A 13558-nucleotide genomic window follows, 5' to 3' on the forward strand; every position below is an offset into this window, starting at 1 on the left:
TCACCTCCCTGGCATGAGGAAGGGGCTAGAAAAGGTGCCCTAAAAATTGCCTGCTCCATATCGCCCTGGCCAGCATACCGCAGCTGGCGGGGACCCTACATCAGCGGTCGAAACAAAGAGAAAGAAAAGAAAAAACAAGGATCGTTCCTCTCACCATTGGTGTTTGGAACATACGGACTCTCCTGGACAGAGATAACGCAGACAGACCCCAAAGGAGAACGGCACTAGTTGCATCCGAACTCACCAGATACAACATCGACATCGCAGCCTTGAGTGAGACTCGGCTTGCAGGTGAAGGCGAGCTCTGTGAACGGGGATCTGGTTACACCTTCTTCTGCAGTGGACGAGGAAGCGAAGAGCGACGTGAGGCTGGTGTTGGTTTTGCAGTAAAAACAGCACTTGTCAGCAAGCTAGCTGGAATCCCAAAGGGAGTCAACGATAGGCTTATGACCATGAAACTCCCACTGGCATCTGGCCAGAAGCACCTCACCATTGTCAGTGCCTACACCCCAACCATGACCAACCCGGATGAAGTGAAGGTGAAGTTCTACGAGGACCTTCACTCTGTCATTGCTGCTATCCCTAAAGCAGACAAGCTCATCATTCTTGGGGACTTCAATGCTAGAGTTGGCTCTGACTACATCTCCTGGGATGGAGTGATTGGAAAGCATGGCGTGGGCCACTGCAACCCAAATGGATTGCTTTTGCTTCAGACCTGTGCAGAGCACGAACTGCTGATAACCAACACAGTTTTCTGCCTCCCTACCCGTAACAGGACATCATGGATGCACCCTCGCTCAAAGCATTGGTATCTCATCGATTACGTCATCGTCAGGAAAAGGGATAGGCAAGATGTACGTGTGACAAAGACCATGTGCGGCCCCGAGTGTTGGACAGACCATCGCCTTGTAGTCTCGAAGCTGAATATTCGAATCCGGCCCAAGAGACACCCCCAAGGCCAGAAGGCTCCAAAACGGCTCAACATCGCTAAGCTGAAAAACATCACCATCAAACAGACCTTTGTGGAGCTGCTGGAAGATCGTCTGGAATCCGCCTCTCTGGACAACCAGAATGTGGAGTCCGACTGGAGGACCCTGCACGAGCTGATCTATAGTACAGCTTCAGAGACCCTGGGACCCATGACCAGAAAGCACAAAGACTGGTTTGATGAAAACTGTGATGAAATCAAGCAGCTTCTGGATGAGAAACGCTGTCTGCATCAAGCCTACCTGAGCAACCCAAAGTCCACATCAAAAAAGGATGCGTACAATGCCATCCGCAGGACTGTTCAGCAAAAGTTACGTCAGATGCAGGATAAGTGGCTGAGTGACAAAGCTGATGAGATCCAGGGATATGCTGACAGGCACGATATGAAGAGGTTCTATGATGCCTTAAAAGAAGTCTACGGCCCCACATTCTCAGGATCATCCCCCCTCCTCAGTGCAGATGGGAATACCTTGATCACCGAGAAGGAGAAAATTCTCAAACGCTGGGCTGAGCACTTCAACAGTGTCTTAAATCGCCCTCCTCCATAAATGATGAAGCCATAGACCGTCTCCCACAAGTCCCCATCAACGAAGCACTGGACGATCCGCCAACACTTCTTGAGACCCAGAAAGCAATCCGTCTGCTATCCAGTGGCAAAGCACCTGGCTCAGACTCCATACCAGCAGAGGTCTACAAGGATGGAGGCACTGTGCTGACTGAGAAGCTCCATCAGCTGTAATCACTCATGTGGAAAGAAGAGACGATCCCCCAGGATTTCAAAGATGCATCTATCATTCACTTGAACAAGCGAAAGGGGAACCGGCAAGCCTGTGATAACCATCGGGGCATTTCCTTGCTCTTCATCGCAGGCAAGATACTTGCCAGGATCCTACTAAACCGCCTCACAGCACACCTTGACCAAGGTCATTTGCCTGAGAGCCAATGTGGATTCCGGATAGAGCGTGGAACCACTGACATGGTGTTTGCTGCAAGGCAGCTGCAAGAGAAATGTCAGGAGCAATATGCTGATCTGTTCTCCACCTATGTCAACCTCACTAAAGCCTTCGACACCGTGAGTAGAGAGGGACTGTGGAAGATCATGGCCAAGTATGGATGCCCTCGGAAATTTATTTCCTTGGTCAGCCAATTCCATGACGGCATGCAGGCTCGAGTCCAGGACAATGGCGAAACATCTGCTCCTTTTCCTGTCACAAATGGTGTCAAGCAAGGCTGCGTCCTGGCTCCAACACTGTTCAACCTCATGTTCTCTGCAATGCTTACTGATGCCTTCAGAGATGGCGATGTTGGAATCGGCCTAAAGTACCGAACAGATGGCAAGCTGTTTAACCTCAGAAGGCTTCAAGCAAAAACGAAGGTCATGACAGACATCATCAGAGACTTTTTGTTTGCTGATGATTGTGCCCTCAACGCTGGATCTGAAGCTGACATGCAACTCAGCGTCGACAAGTTTGCCACTGCCAGCAGGAACTTCGGCCTTACCATCAGCACGAGGAAAACTGAAGTTCTCCATCAGCCAGCCCCAGGGAAACCCCACGTTGAGCCCAACATCACAGTCAACGGTCAGAGACTCAGTGCGGTGGAGCGGTTCACATACCTTGGCAGCACACTGTCACGAAATGCGACCATCGATGATGAAGTGAACGTCAGGATTGCAAGAGCAAGCGCAACTTTTGGTAGACTCTATGCAAATGTCTGGAACAGAAGAGGCATTGGTCTTGAGACCATAAAGGTCTACAGAGCAGTAGTTCTCCCCACACTACTGTACGCCTGCGAAACTTGGACAGTGTACCAACGACATGCCAAGAAGCTGAACCACTTCCACACAACATGCCTAAGGAAGCTACTGAACATCAAGTGGCAAGACAGGACCCCAGACACAGAGGTGCTTGCAAAAGCCACCCTTCCCAGCATCTTCACCATCCTGATGCAGTCCCAGCTTCGCTGGGCTGGACATGTGGCACGCATGCCAGACCATCGGCTGCCCAAAAGGCTCTTCTATGGCGAGCTGCAACAAGGGAAGAGATCACACAGAGGTCAGAAGAAGCGCTTCAGAGATACTCTGAAAGTCTCTCTGAAAGCGTTTGGTATCAACCCTGACTCCTGGGAGGAATCTGCAGTGGACCGTGACAAATGGCGCACTGCTGTGCACAAAGGTGCCAAGTTGTGCGAAGCCAACAGGACTGCTGCAGCTGTTCAGAAGAGGCAGGCCAGAAAGTCACGGGCAAACAAGCTCCCTGGCAATGATATGCCTGTCTTTGTCTGCCCCAACTGTCAGCGAACATTTCGTGCGCAGATTGGACTATTCAGCCATCTGCGCACTCACAGATAGATTCATGAGCATTCCCCCCCCACCACCACCACCCTGCCCCCATCCCCCAGCTGGATGACAACGATGGTCATCATCGATCTCGATGGACACACACCATAAACAAGCGAATATTCTCCCTCAAATCGGTAGATTAGAGTACAACAAAGGAATAACAATGCACAAGATTATGACAGGAAATGCACCACCAACACTAATAAACAAATTTTCTGTAAATTCATCAAGGAATCCCCCAAAAGTCCATATCCCAATCCCAAGAATTGATTTGTTCAAATCCAGTTTGGTTTACTCAGGTGCCCCTCTACGGAACTCACTCCCAGAAACAATTAAACAACACCACTGCCCAACTACCATAAAAAAAACATTACCTTTCCCACCTAATGACAGTGTAATGTATTGTCCACTTTGATGATACCGATTGACTCTTGATGTGTACGGTTGCCCAGGACCCCCCCACCCCCACCTCATCATGCTGCACTCTTGTTTATTTGTGTGAATTGAAGTATTATTTTATATTTCATTCGTTTGTAATGCATGTTACTTCTGTTTGCTTCTTCATCCCTTTCTTCTATTAAAATGTAGTTATAAACTTATATTCATGCAGTAGTTGCCATTTGCTCCATTGTCCATTCGATGCATTGATGTATGTGTACTGATATGTGCATAGTCCTAAGTTATATATGTATGTACGTATGTATATGTGTGTGTATCTTTCTCTCTCTCTCTCTCTATATATATATATATATGTGTGTGTGTGTGTGTGTGTGTGTACATACCGGTATATTGATTAGATGATTACAATGCATGTTACTTTGTTTTTCTTATTTGACCTGCTGTTCTCTATAATATGTTACATATATGAGGTTATCATTATTAGCTGATATTGTTTTATTTTCAATCTCTCTCTCTCCCTCTCCCTCTATCTATCTGTCTGCCTCTTTCGTTCTCTCCCTCTCTCTCTTTCTATCTCTTTCACCTGTGACATTTTTGTTTTCATATACTATTTTATATGTTGAATTATGCTTCCTTTGGCAATGAGCATTTCCCCCCCTGTTATTGCTATGTGTATCTCTATTAGACTTACTGTTTTATATTTACATAAGTATAGTATTTGATAACATACACAATGTATGCTTATGACAGTTATGTGTAAGTGTGTGTGTGCATAAGAGAGAGAGAGAGAGAGAGAGAGAGAGAGAGAGAGAGAGAGAGAGAGAGAGAGAGAGAGAGTTCTCTGGGTTTTTTTCCCTATGTAATTTATTAATACCATGCTTTTGCCTTCGTGTGTGTGTGTGTGTGTGTGTTTGTGTGTGTGTGTGTGTTTGTCTTCGTATTACCATGCTTATGCCGTTATGTAGTATTGTGTATGCATGTTATGACTTTAAGTAGCATTGTGTAGTGTATGTAATGACTTATATATAATGTAGTATTGTGTAGCATAGACCCTCTTTCAGGGCGGGGACTGGATGAAACAAAACGCATCAGTACCTCCTTGAAGGGCTTCAGGTCCAGTTCTTTCGCCATTCTTTGCACAGAAGACTTGCTCACTTGTAAATCGCTTGCAACTTCTCTAACAGATTTGTGGGTCCCTGGGTTCTCCTTCTGGGATTGAATCAGTTCCTCAACACGGTCCTTGTTCTCCTCCAAACATGCAGTCTTGGGTCTCCCACTGCCAATTTTACATGCTACTGACCCTGTAGTGCATATTTTAGCAATAAGTCTATTTACAGTGACATGACTCCACCCTTTGCTTGGAAATTGCTTTACAGTCCTTCTTCCACCCCAGCCTTTCTCCTTGAAACAGTTTTCAATGGTATCCTTATCACTTTTACTCAAAGGCATGGTTGATCCTTCTAAACTGAAACTTTGGACAGAACTGATTTTGGATACAGATACAGACAACAATAAAAAAAAATCAATAGACTTGACACCCAGACAAGCTATTTTTAGACTGACACTGATTGACAGATGCCAACACCTGGCAGCTAGCATTAACATGATGAAGATCACATTGCACAGTTCTGATACTGGATTTTTTGACATGCTGTTTTGAATTTGACAATACTCGCATAATTTGTGTCCAAACATTTAGATATTTTGCAGACTTGTTGATGGTACCCTAAGGTTACTGTGTGAACATTTTCAAAGAATTCGATTTCTCTAGGTTACTGTGTGAACATGTTCAAAGAATTCGATTTCTCTAGGTTACTGTGTGAACATTTTCAAAGAATTCGATTTCTCTAGGTTACTGTGTGAACATTTTCAAAGAATTCGATTTCTCTATCACTGAGAAAATACTTGTCAAAAAAGCGGTTCACTTTTTTGGGGACACCCAATATATATGTATACATGCTCATATGTGCGTTTATGCATACATATATATACATATTCATTCATACATGCATACATGTAAACACACATTGATTTATAATGTGTGTGTGTGTGTGTGTGTGTGTGTGTGTGTGTGTGTGTGTGTGTGTGTTTCACACCCCATACTCCAAAATGGAAAAACAAAATAGAATGTGACACTGTGAATGTGTTGGTATATCTGTGGGCACGCATGACCAAGTGAATGTGTGTATTTACACATGCACATCCATGCACTATGTTTCTTATAGAGACAGAGAGAGAGATACTCATACAGAATCAGACAGGGAGGGGGCAGTGGCGTGAAACAAACGGCCATTGAGCTTCAGTGTGACTCAGGAGGGGCTGACTGGCACTAACTGAGCACACATGCATCAAGCACCATAATGGTATCAGCACTGATGAACCCATCCTCACACAAAAATAGACCTTGGGACAGATTTCCCATGCCCTCAACTAAGATAAAATTCATGGCTTTATCTTTGGAGCTACTGGCTGAAATCTGCTGCCTTCTTCACACACACACACACACACACACACACTCACACACATGCACACACAAACACACACACACACAATCAGAGTCATCCTTCACTCTGACACATAGCATATTACTGAAGTTGGAGACTGGCAGGTGTATGGTAACCCACAGGCATCATCAGTAAAACTTTGGAGGTTGATATACCTGGAACACCTGGCCATGCATTAGTTGTCTGGGGATGCAGCTGTCATCCATTCTGATGACATGGCCAGTCCAGCCTAACTGAACATTCAGCAATATTGACTCGATGCTTTGTCCAACACCTCTTGGTTTGTGACTTTGTCCTACCAGCGAATGCCCATGATCATGCGCAGCGATCTCATGTGGAACTGTTCTAGCTGCTTGATGTGCCGTCGATACAGGGTCCACATTTCACATCCATATAGTAGTGAAGAAAGGACTATGGCCTTGTAGATCTTTATCTTTGTTGACAAAGTGGTACAGAAGAAAAACAGTGTAGTACAGCAGAAGAAGACAATGCATCAAAGAAGAAGAGCACAGTGTGGCCAGGTTTTCCTTGCATGTCAGACCATATGCAGAATAGTTTGTTTATTGTGCCTGCAACTGCGCTGAGCCATCAGCAGACAGACGAGGATGGTCCTTATCACAACTGAATTGTTATGTGTGAGATACAGAGACAGCCCCCTCAGGCATATAAAGAAACAACCATACAGAAGAGAAATCAAACTAAAACATTATGAAGATGACCGGGCTTGTCCATGGATAGAGGAGAAGAGAAGCAGGCATCCCTTGCACACTGCAGATGACTCAGTGCTGACCCACCCTCTGCTCATCAGGTCTGTTTGACACCCCCTTCTTCGGGGGTCAAGTGGGGGAGGGGTGTCAGTTTTGCCAGTCCCTCTGTTTACTTGGGCTTTTATGCTCATGTATAGATTTAGAGATAGATAGGCAGGTACAATGACACAGTTATAGAAAACTATACAGATAGTAGGTACCGACAACCCCGCTTGTTAAACTGAAGCAAAAAAACAAACAAAAAAACAACAACAAAAAACGAAAACCGTTGATTTTGCCCATTTTCCCCAAGCCTATAACTTGAGTGATGATAAAGAAATAAATATGTTTTACATGGCAATAAAGTTCACTTTCTCCTCTTTCCAATGCTGTTTTTGCTTTTCATCTGTATTTTATCTTTGTTGAATAAAATAGTAAAAATCGGGGGTAGTCGAAAGGCTTCTTGCACGCCGTGGCCGACCGCTCCGACACAGATTGCGTCAACTGGTTTTCGCGTCTCTGTTTTCTTCGCTTGACATTTGATATACAGAGCTATTTTTAGTACAGCTGTGTTTGTCTGAACCTCATCTTTCCGATGACTGAGTATTAGTTCGGCTTGCAACTAACCGCATATTGCGAAAAAAACACGTAAAAAACGATTTTCACTTGACTGTAAACTTAAAATTCTCAAAATTAGCATTAGATACAACAGTAATTATGGATATCAATGAGAAGCTTTTTTATTTTCCTTTCGAAAGGTATCGCCAGAAGTGGCGTCTGCGACGTACACTACCAGATCCAGAAATGTATACGCAACTAGCCTACCGCGTGGTGCAGACAAGCTCCGAGTCGAAAGAGCGGCTGTGCATCATTCGGATGCCGAAATGGCAGTAGAAGCTGAGCCAAACTTCAACAATGATCTTGGTCGGTTCTGAAACCTTTGATTTCATTTGATTTTTACTATCACACTGTTGATTATATCATCGATATTTTTTTTATAAATGAGTGCACGAAAGTGCTCGATCGTTGGGAATACCCAATACCGCCGCACTTCAGTCGTTTCAAATCTAACTCAGTAACTGAAGCGACGATCTTTTTCAGTTTCTTATTTTCATGATGGAATTAATTATAAGTATGTTAAGCTGCTGTTTGTTGAAATGAAATTAATCAGCAGATATATTCTATAGTAGTGGTTTCACTCTTATTTACAAAACAAATTATTACACCATTTTTTTCTATTTTTCCAGAACATCATCATTCCTGCAACTTGATTTTTTTTATTATAAAAAAGAAGTAAAGAAAGAAAGAACAAAATTTGCTGAATGTGACTTTTAATTAAAAAGTCATGGTAGTGTGTGTGTCTGTCAGAGAGAAGGAGAATAGTATGTGATGTGTATTTGTGCATGTGTGTCTGTCCAGTTAAAAAGAAAGAATTTGATGTTAAATCTTACAGATTCTTCAAATTGAATTATTGCTGTACCCAATTTTAAAGGCCTTGCTAAGCTGAATATAAATCACTTTATTACATAAAAATAGTTTGATAAATGAAGAAACTCCACCTGTTGCTATTTTGACAAATTTTGCTGGGTGTGAATTTGCAAAAAACAAAACCAAACCAAAAGAACTGGATTTTATAGAGCAATATTAATAAAATGATTAATGATGATTAATGATTAATGGAAAAAATTAGGTATCTTTATTTTTTACCCTGTTCGTTAGAAAACCGGGAGTTAGTGAAAAGTTCAGCCCCTTCACCTTGGGACGTCCGGATAATCAAACATGGCGACTCTGTCCGCTGAAACTGAAAGTGCGCTTGAATCCATGAAAGTTAAAGAACCGAAAGAGTATTTAAAAAAAGAATGGATAACAGATAAGTAGCGCGAAAGTTGAACTTGTTCGTAGTGCGAAGATTTTCAATTGTCGCGGAACCAGAAACAAGAAGGCGAAGTCAAGTCAGTTTCTGCTGTCACAGAGGACATTTCTGCTGTCACAGCGACATAAACCTCCCGCAGATTTTTAACAACTGAACTGAAGAAAAAAGTATCGCTCCTGTGTGTGACCCATTCAATCAGAATCAATAAACATTCTAGCATTTCATATTGTTGCTACATAGTATGAGTGAGTGTGTGTGTGTGTGTCGCGCGTGTGTGTGTGTGCGCGCACGTGCCTTCTAAAAACAGATTTCAGACTTGAGAAAATGGCCATTGCTGTTCCAATGAATTTGATCTTTTTCTGCCTTTTCTATCACATGACTTTTTAATACATATAGTGGGGAAGAGAGTGTTGGAGTTGAGCATGGAAATCTGTGGGGAAATGAGTGGTGCAGTTTAGCATGGCAATTGTGGGGAGAAGAGTGGTGGAGCAGAGCATGGAATTTGATTAAAGATAATCATCATCAAGACTGATTCATGTGTGTTTCATCACAGTTGCATTGATGATTAACTGCAAGTAAAGAATGATTTCATCTTATGGTGTAGCATGCATGCATGTGTGCATACAGTACTCACTCATTCATCATTACAAGTGACATGCACTGATAAGTCTTCTCAAGACTCCCAGACATTCAGACACACCAGTCTGGTACAATCATCTGGCGTGTTTACCCAAAATGGATATGTCTGTACTTTCACCAGGTTAGAATATGTATTTCTTTTATGGAAACCTGTAAGTTCATTGTATCTAACAACTGGCCAAAAGGATTAACACATAATACCAGTTTTCTCTTTGATGCCATTTTTTTTAGAAACTGGTAGTGCTGTAAATTCTTAGTGTAAATAATTGCATTTATTTACATTTGAATGCCCCACCTCCCATCTTTTATTTCCTGTATTATTTTTAATCATATATATATATATATATATATCATTTGCTTATTGCTTGCTTGTCAAATCTGTACAATCAAATTTGGACTGTTTACAAAATGCAGTGTAAACAGGTCCGAGTCAAACACAAACAGACTTGAAGAAAATCACTTTGATTAGATATTTTCTTTTATTTTTTTGTATCATTCATTCATACCTAAATGCTAAACAATGAACAATTGTCTTAACAATTTGAGTTATTTATGATGTGAGCACCATTTAGTTTTGGATGTCGTGCATGTGTGTGTGTGTGTGTGTGTGTGATATACATCTGTATTGAAGTTCAATGTCTACATTCACAAAGTTTTGATTTTTTTTCCATGATCAGAAAGAAAAAAAAAACAAAAACTCTGCAGTGAATCTTAACTGCTTTGAACCACACTGCACCCCTCCCCACCCCCCACCTTTCTCCCTCAAAGAGAAGAAGAAAACTCACAGCAACAGTTTCTGAAGTCTTATTTAAATGCACCATATGATCAATATCATTAGCAAGCAGTGGGTATAAGCTTTGGCTGTTGAAATCAAATTATCTCGTGTATACAAGTGACATATATATTGCATATAAATCAACATTATATCAGATAAATATAAACAGTATATAAACAGTTGCAATTTTTGTTCACATCAGTATGAAAAAAAATATCAGGTGCATTCAAACTCCACAATTCCCAAGAAGAAAGCTTAAAAAACAACTTCATACACAGATAATAATCTGACTGTCTTACACAATTTGTCAATACCAATGATCCACCTGAATCAATCCACTCTCAACTAACACACACACACACACACTCTACAAATTGACACCCACTACTGTAACCCCTCTTCAGTCTAAATTTTTTTACAAAACAGTCTTCAGGCCCTAATAAGTCATCTTTCACGGTGTCATCAGTATCAGATTGGTGTAAAGGGGGAAGCAAAGCTGTCAGATCATTACATATTTTCACTTCCAAATTTGTTAAATTTTGTAAAATTACTCAGTTTACTGTCAGCAGCACTGGTTTCCACTGCTGATGCAGAAGTAGCAGTGATGTCTTCTTGGACTTGCATATCTGAAAGCTGTGACAAAAAAAGAAAAGAATATATAATTATAGCTTGAATGATATGACATTTGTTTTAGTTATACATTTTCAGTCAAACTCCATACAACCCCCAAAATGTGTCAGATCTATTCACTGCATTATGCATGTGCAGAATCTCAAGCCAGTGAGTTGTTTAAATTTGCAACAATAACAATGCTCTGTGTGTGTGTGTGTGTGTGTGTGTGTAAACATTCACATTGCCTGTGGAAGTAGCAAGGATCTCACTGTCTCAGTATCATTGTTACAGCACTTTCTGAAAATGTGCAAGCATTTCCACTTGAAAGAAGTATGTGCTGACAAATGTTGTACAGTGGAAATTATGTGTTGTGTTTGTTTCAGGGGTACACTAGCCAGTTTTGTACTTTGTGTCAGAGATGCATATGTCTGTGCTGAATAAATATCACAGCTAAGAATGTGACCAACAAACAAACACACACACACAAAATCCAGTTGAATGATACAACATCGGTGACTGGAAGCTGAAAAAGACCAGTCAGCTGGTGTACTGTAATTCTCCGTTTTAAAGGTTAAATTGTGCTTTTGGATTCAAACATTAGACAGATGAGTGTGTGAGAAATGAAGACAGTTTAATTATCCCACTTTGAGAAATCAGACCCAAAACATTCTTAGGCTTGGCTGTTGAATTGAAACAAATATATTTTGAAACATAAAAAATGAATATTTGATTCAAAATATCACATACCTTGCTTGTTTTGAAGACCTTGTTCGTGAAAAGTGAAGGAATATCATCGCCACTGAGGGTGCGGTTCTTTTCAGTTCACGAAGTGATTCTGAGCTCGCCACGCTCTATGCAATCAGTTCATGGCTGGTATTCGTTGCGATGTCACCTTTTTTTCCTTTGAAGTTCGAACAGCGCACACAGTACTTCTTTCCTCCCGTTTTCCCCAGCCCCATTCTGAAGCATTTACACAAATGCAATCGACGAACTCGCAACTTTCGCTTTTAGAGACTCCCCACGAATTCTGTTTCCGGCTTAATCAAGGGCAAATTACTCCAATTTTTTTCCCCTAACGAACCAGGTCCATAAACAAAGTGTAATTTTCCTTAATTTTTAGCTGTCTCCGTTGTTTAGTATACATGCAGTGATGCAGTAAAATTGGAGGTTTCTCCAAAAGCTCAAAATGAAGGCTAAAAGGCTCAATTTTTAATGAACTTCAATTGACAGTAACTTAAGTTCTAATACACATAGAAAAATAATTTTTGTGTTGGAATGTTTGTTTTGACTTATAGTTTTAATCTAAGCTTGTTTAAATGTTGTTATAACAGATTTTTTTTTAAAGGGTGCTGGTACCTACAGATAGGAAGGGGGAAAGGCATTAAAAATCAATTTTTAACCCTCCCTGCACCCCCACCCCCATCCCCCCAAAAAATATTTGTGCTGGTGTAGGGGTGGTGGCCTGAGTTAAGTATTTCCTCAGAGATGCAAAATTCTATTCAACAGATATGTATCATTACCAGGGTAAACATAGACTTGCCCTGTACACAAAATGCACACACCAGAATTTGCAGGACAAAACTTGTCCAACCCATGAACTTTGTACAGTGTCAGCCATGGGAGTGATCCAATCCATACCACCCATCACAAATTTGCAAAAGAAAAAAATAGGAAGAGAATGTTAACAGTATGTATATAAATATGCATGATTGTTAGGACATGACAACATGTTTGTTAGAACATGATAACACTGGAGCCATTTTATTGGGTCTACCCCAGGATGGCCACCAGTTCACGAGCGGAGCCCTACAAGGGGCAGAAATATTCCAAACTGCGAAGGCGGTGTGTACGGAAGAACAAGCTGTTCGTGGACGGGGAATTTCCCCCTACTGGCTCCTCCCTCTTCTTTTCCTGTCAGCCACCCGCTGACATCATCTGGAAACGTCCAAGGGTGGGTATTCTCTCTCTCTCTCTCTCTCTCTCTCTATATATATATATATATATATATATGTATATATATATATACATATATATGTATATATATTATTATTATTATAACCATTTATGCCTAATCTGGAAAATAAGACCTAGGTGTTTAAAAATAAAAGAATTAAAAAAACATGTAAATATCAAAAAGGAAAAACTGGACACAAGATACAAAACATTATTTAAGTAATCACCCCCTCCCCCCACAGGCACATATCCAAACACACACACAAGCACATGAGCACACACACACACACACACACACACACACACACACACAAGCATCAAAGTACACTATCATGAATAGCACACAACAATACAATCTACAAATTCTGAAACTCCCAAACTCACTCATCACTGATAGTTATATATATACTGGAAAGGGATAAGCTGTTGAGAATTAAGGTGGGTTTTAGACTGGATTTGAAAGACTGCAGCGAAGATGAGTGACAGAGAGGCTGAGGAAGTTGATTCCAAAGAAAGAGCGCTTGGTATGAAAAACTGAATTGGCCATACCTTTTGGTTCAAACAGGGGGGATCCTAAGCAGGCGGATGTCAGAAGAAGAGTGGAGTTGGTGTGAGGGTATGTGAGGATGACTGAGATTGGAAAGAAACTGTGGACCAATCGTTTCAGTGGACTTAAAATAATTCTTTCTTGTGCTGGGAGTCAGTGTAAAGCATGAAGGAGAGGAGACA

At 41.4% G+C, this 13558-nt stretch overlaps 1 protein-coding gene across 1 annotated transcript in view; it reads left to right on the plus strand.

The window, feature by feature from the left end:
- Positions 1 to 13558, plus strand: part of LOC143275198 (calpain-5-like) — a 100959-nt gene that overhangs the window by 24639 nt on the left and 62762 nt on the right. The window contains exon 2 of the mRNA XM_076579168.1: positions 12656 to 12827. Within this exon, the coding sequence (XP_076435283.1) occupies positions 12656 to 12827 (172 nt within the window). The remainder of the gene's footprint in view (positions 1 to 12655; positions 12828 to 13558) is intronic.

This window comes from Babylonia areolata, chromosome 30 (genome assembly GCF_041734735.1).
Source record: "Babylonia areolata isolate BAREFJ2019XMU chromosome 30, ASM4173473v1, whole genome shotgun sequence".
Taxonomy (NCBI): Eukaryota; Metazoa; Mollusca; class Gastropoda; order Neogastropoda; family Buccinidae; genus Babylonia; species Babylonia areolata.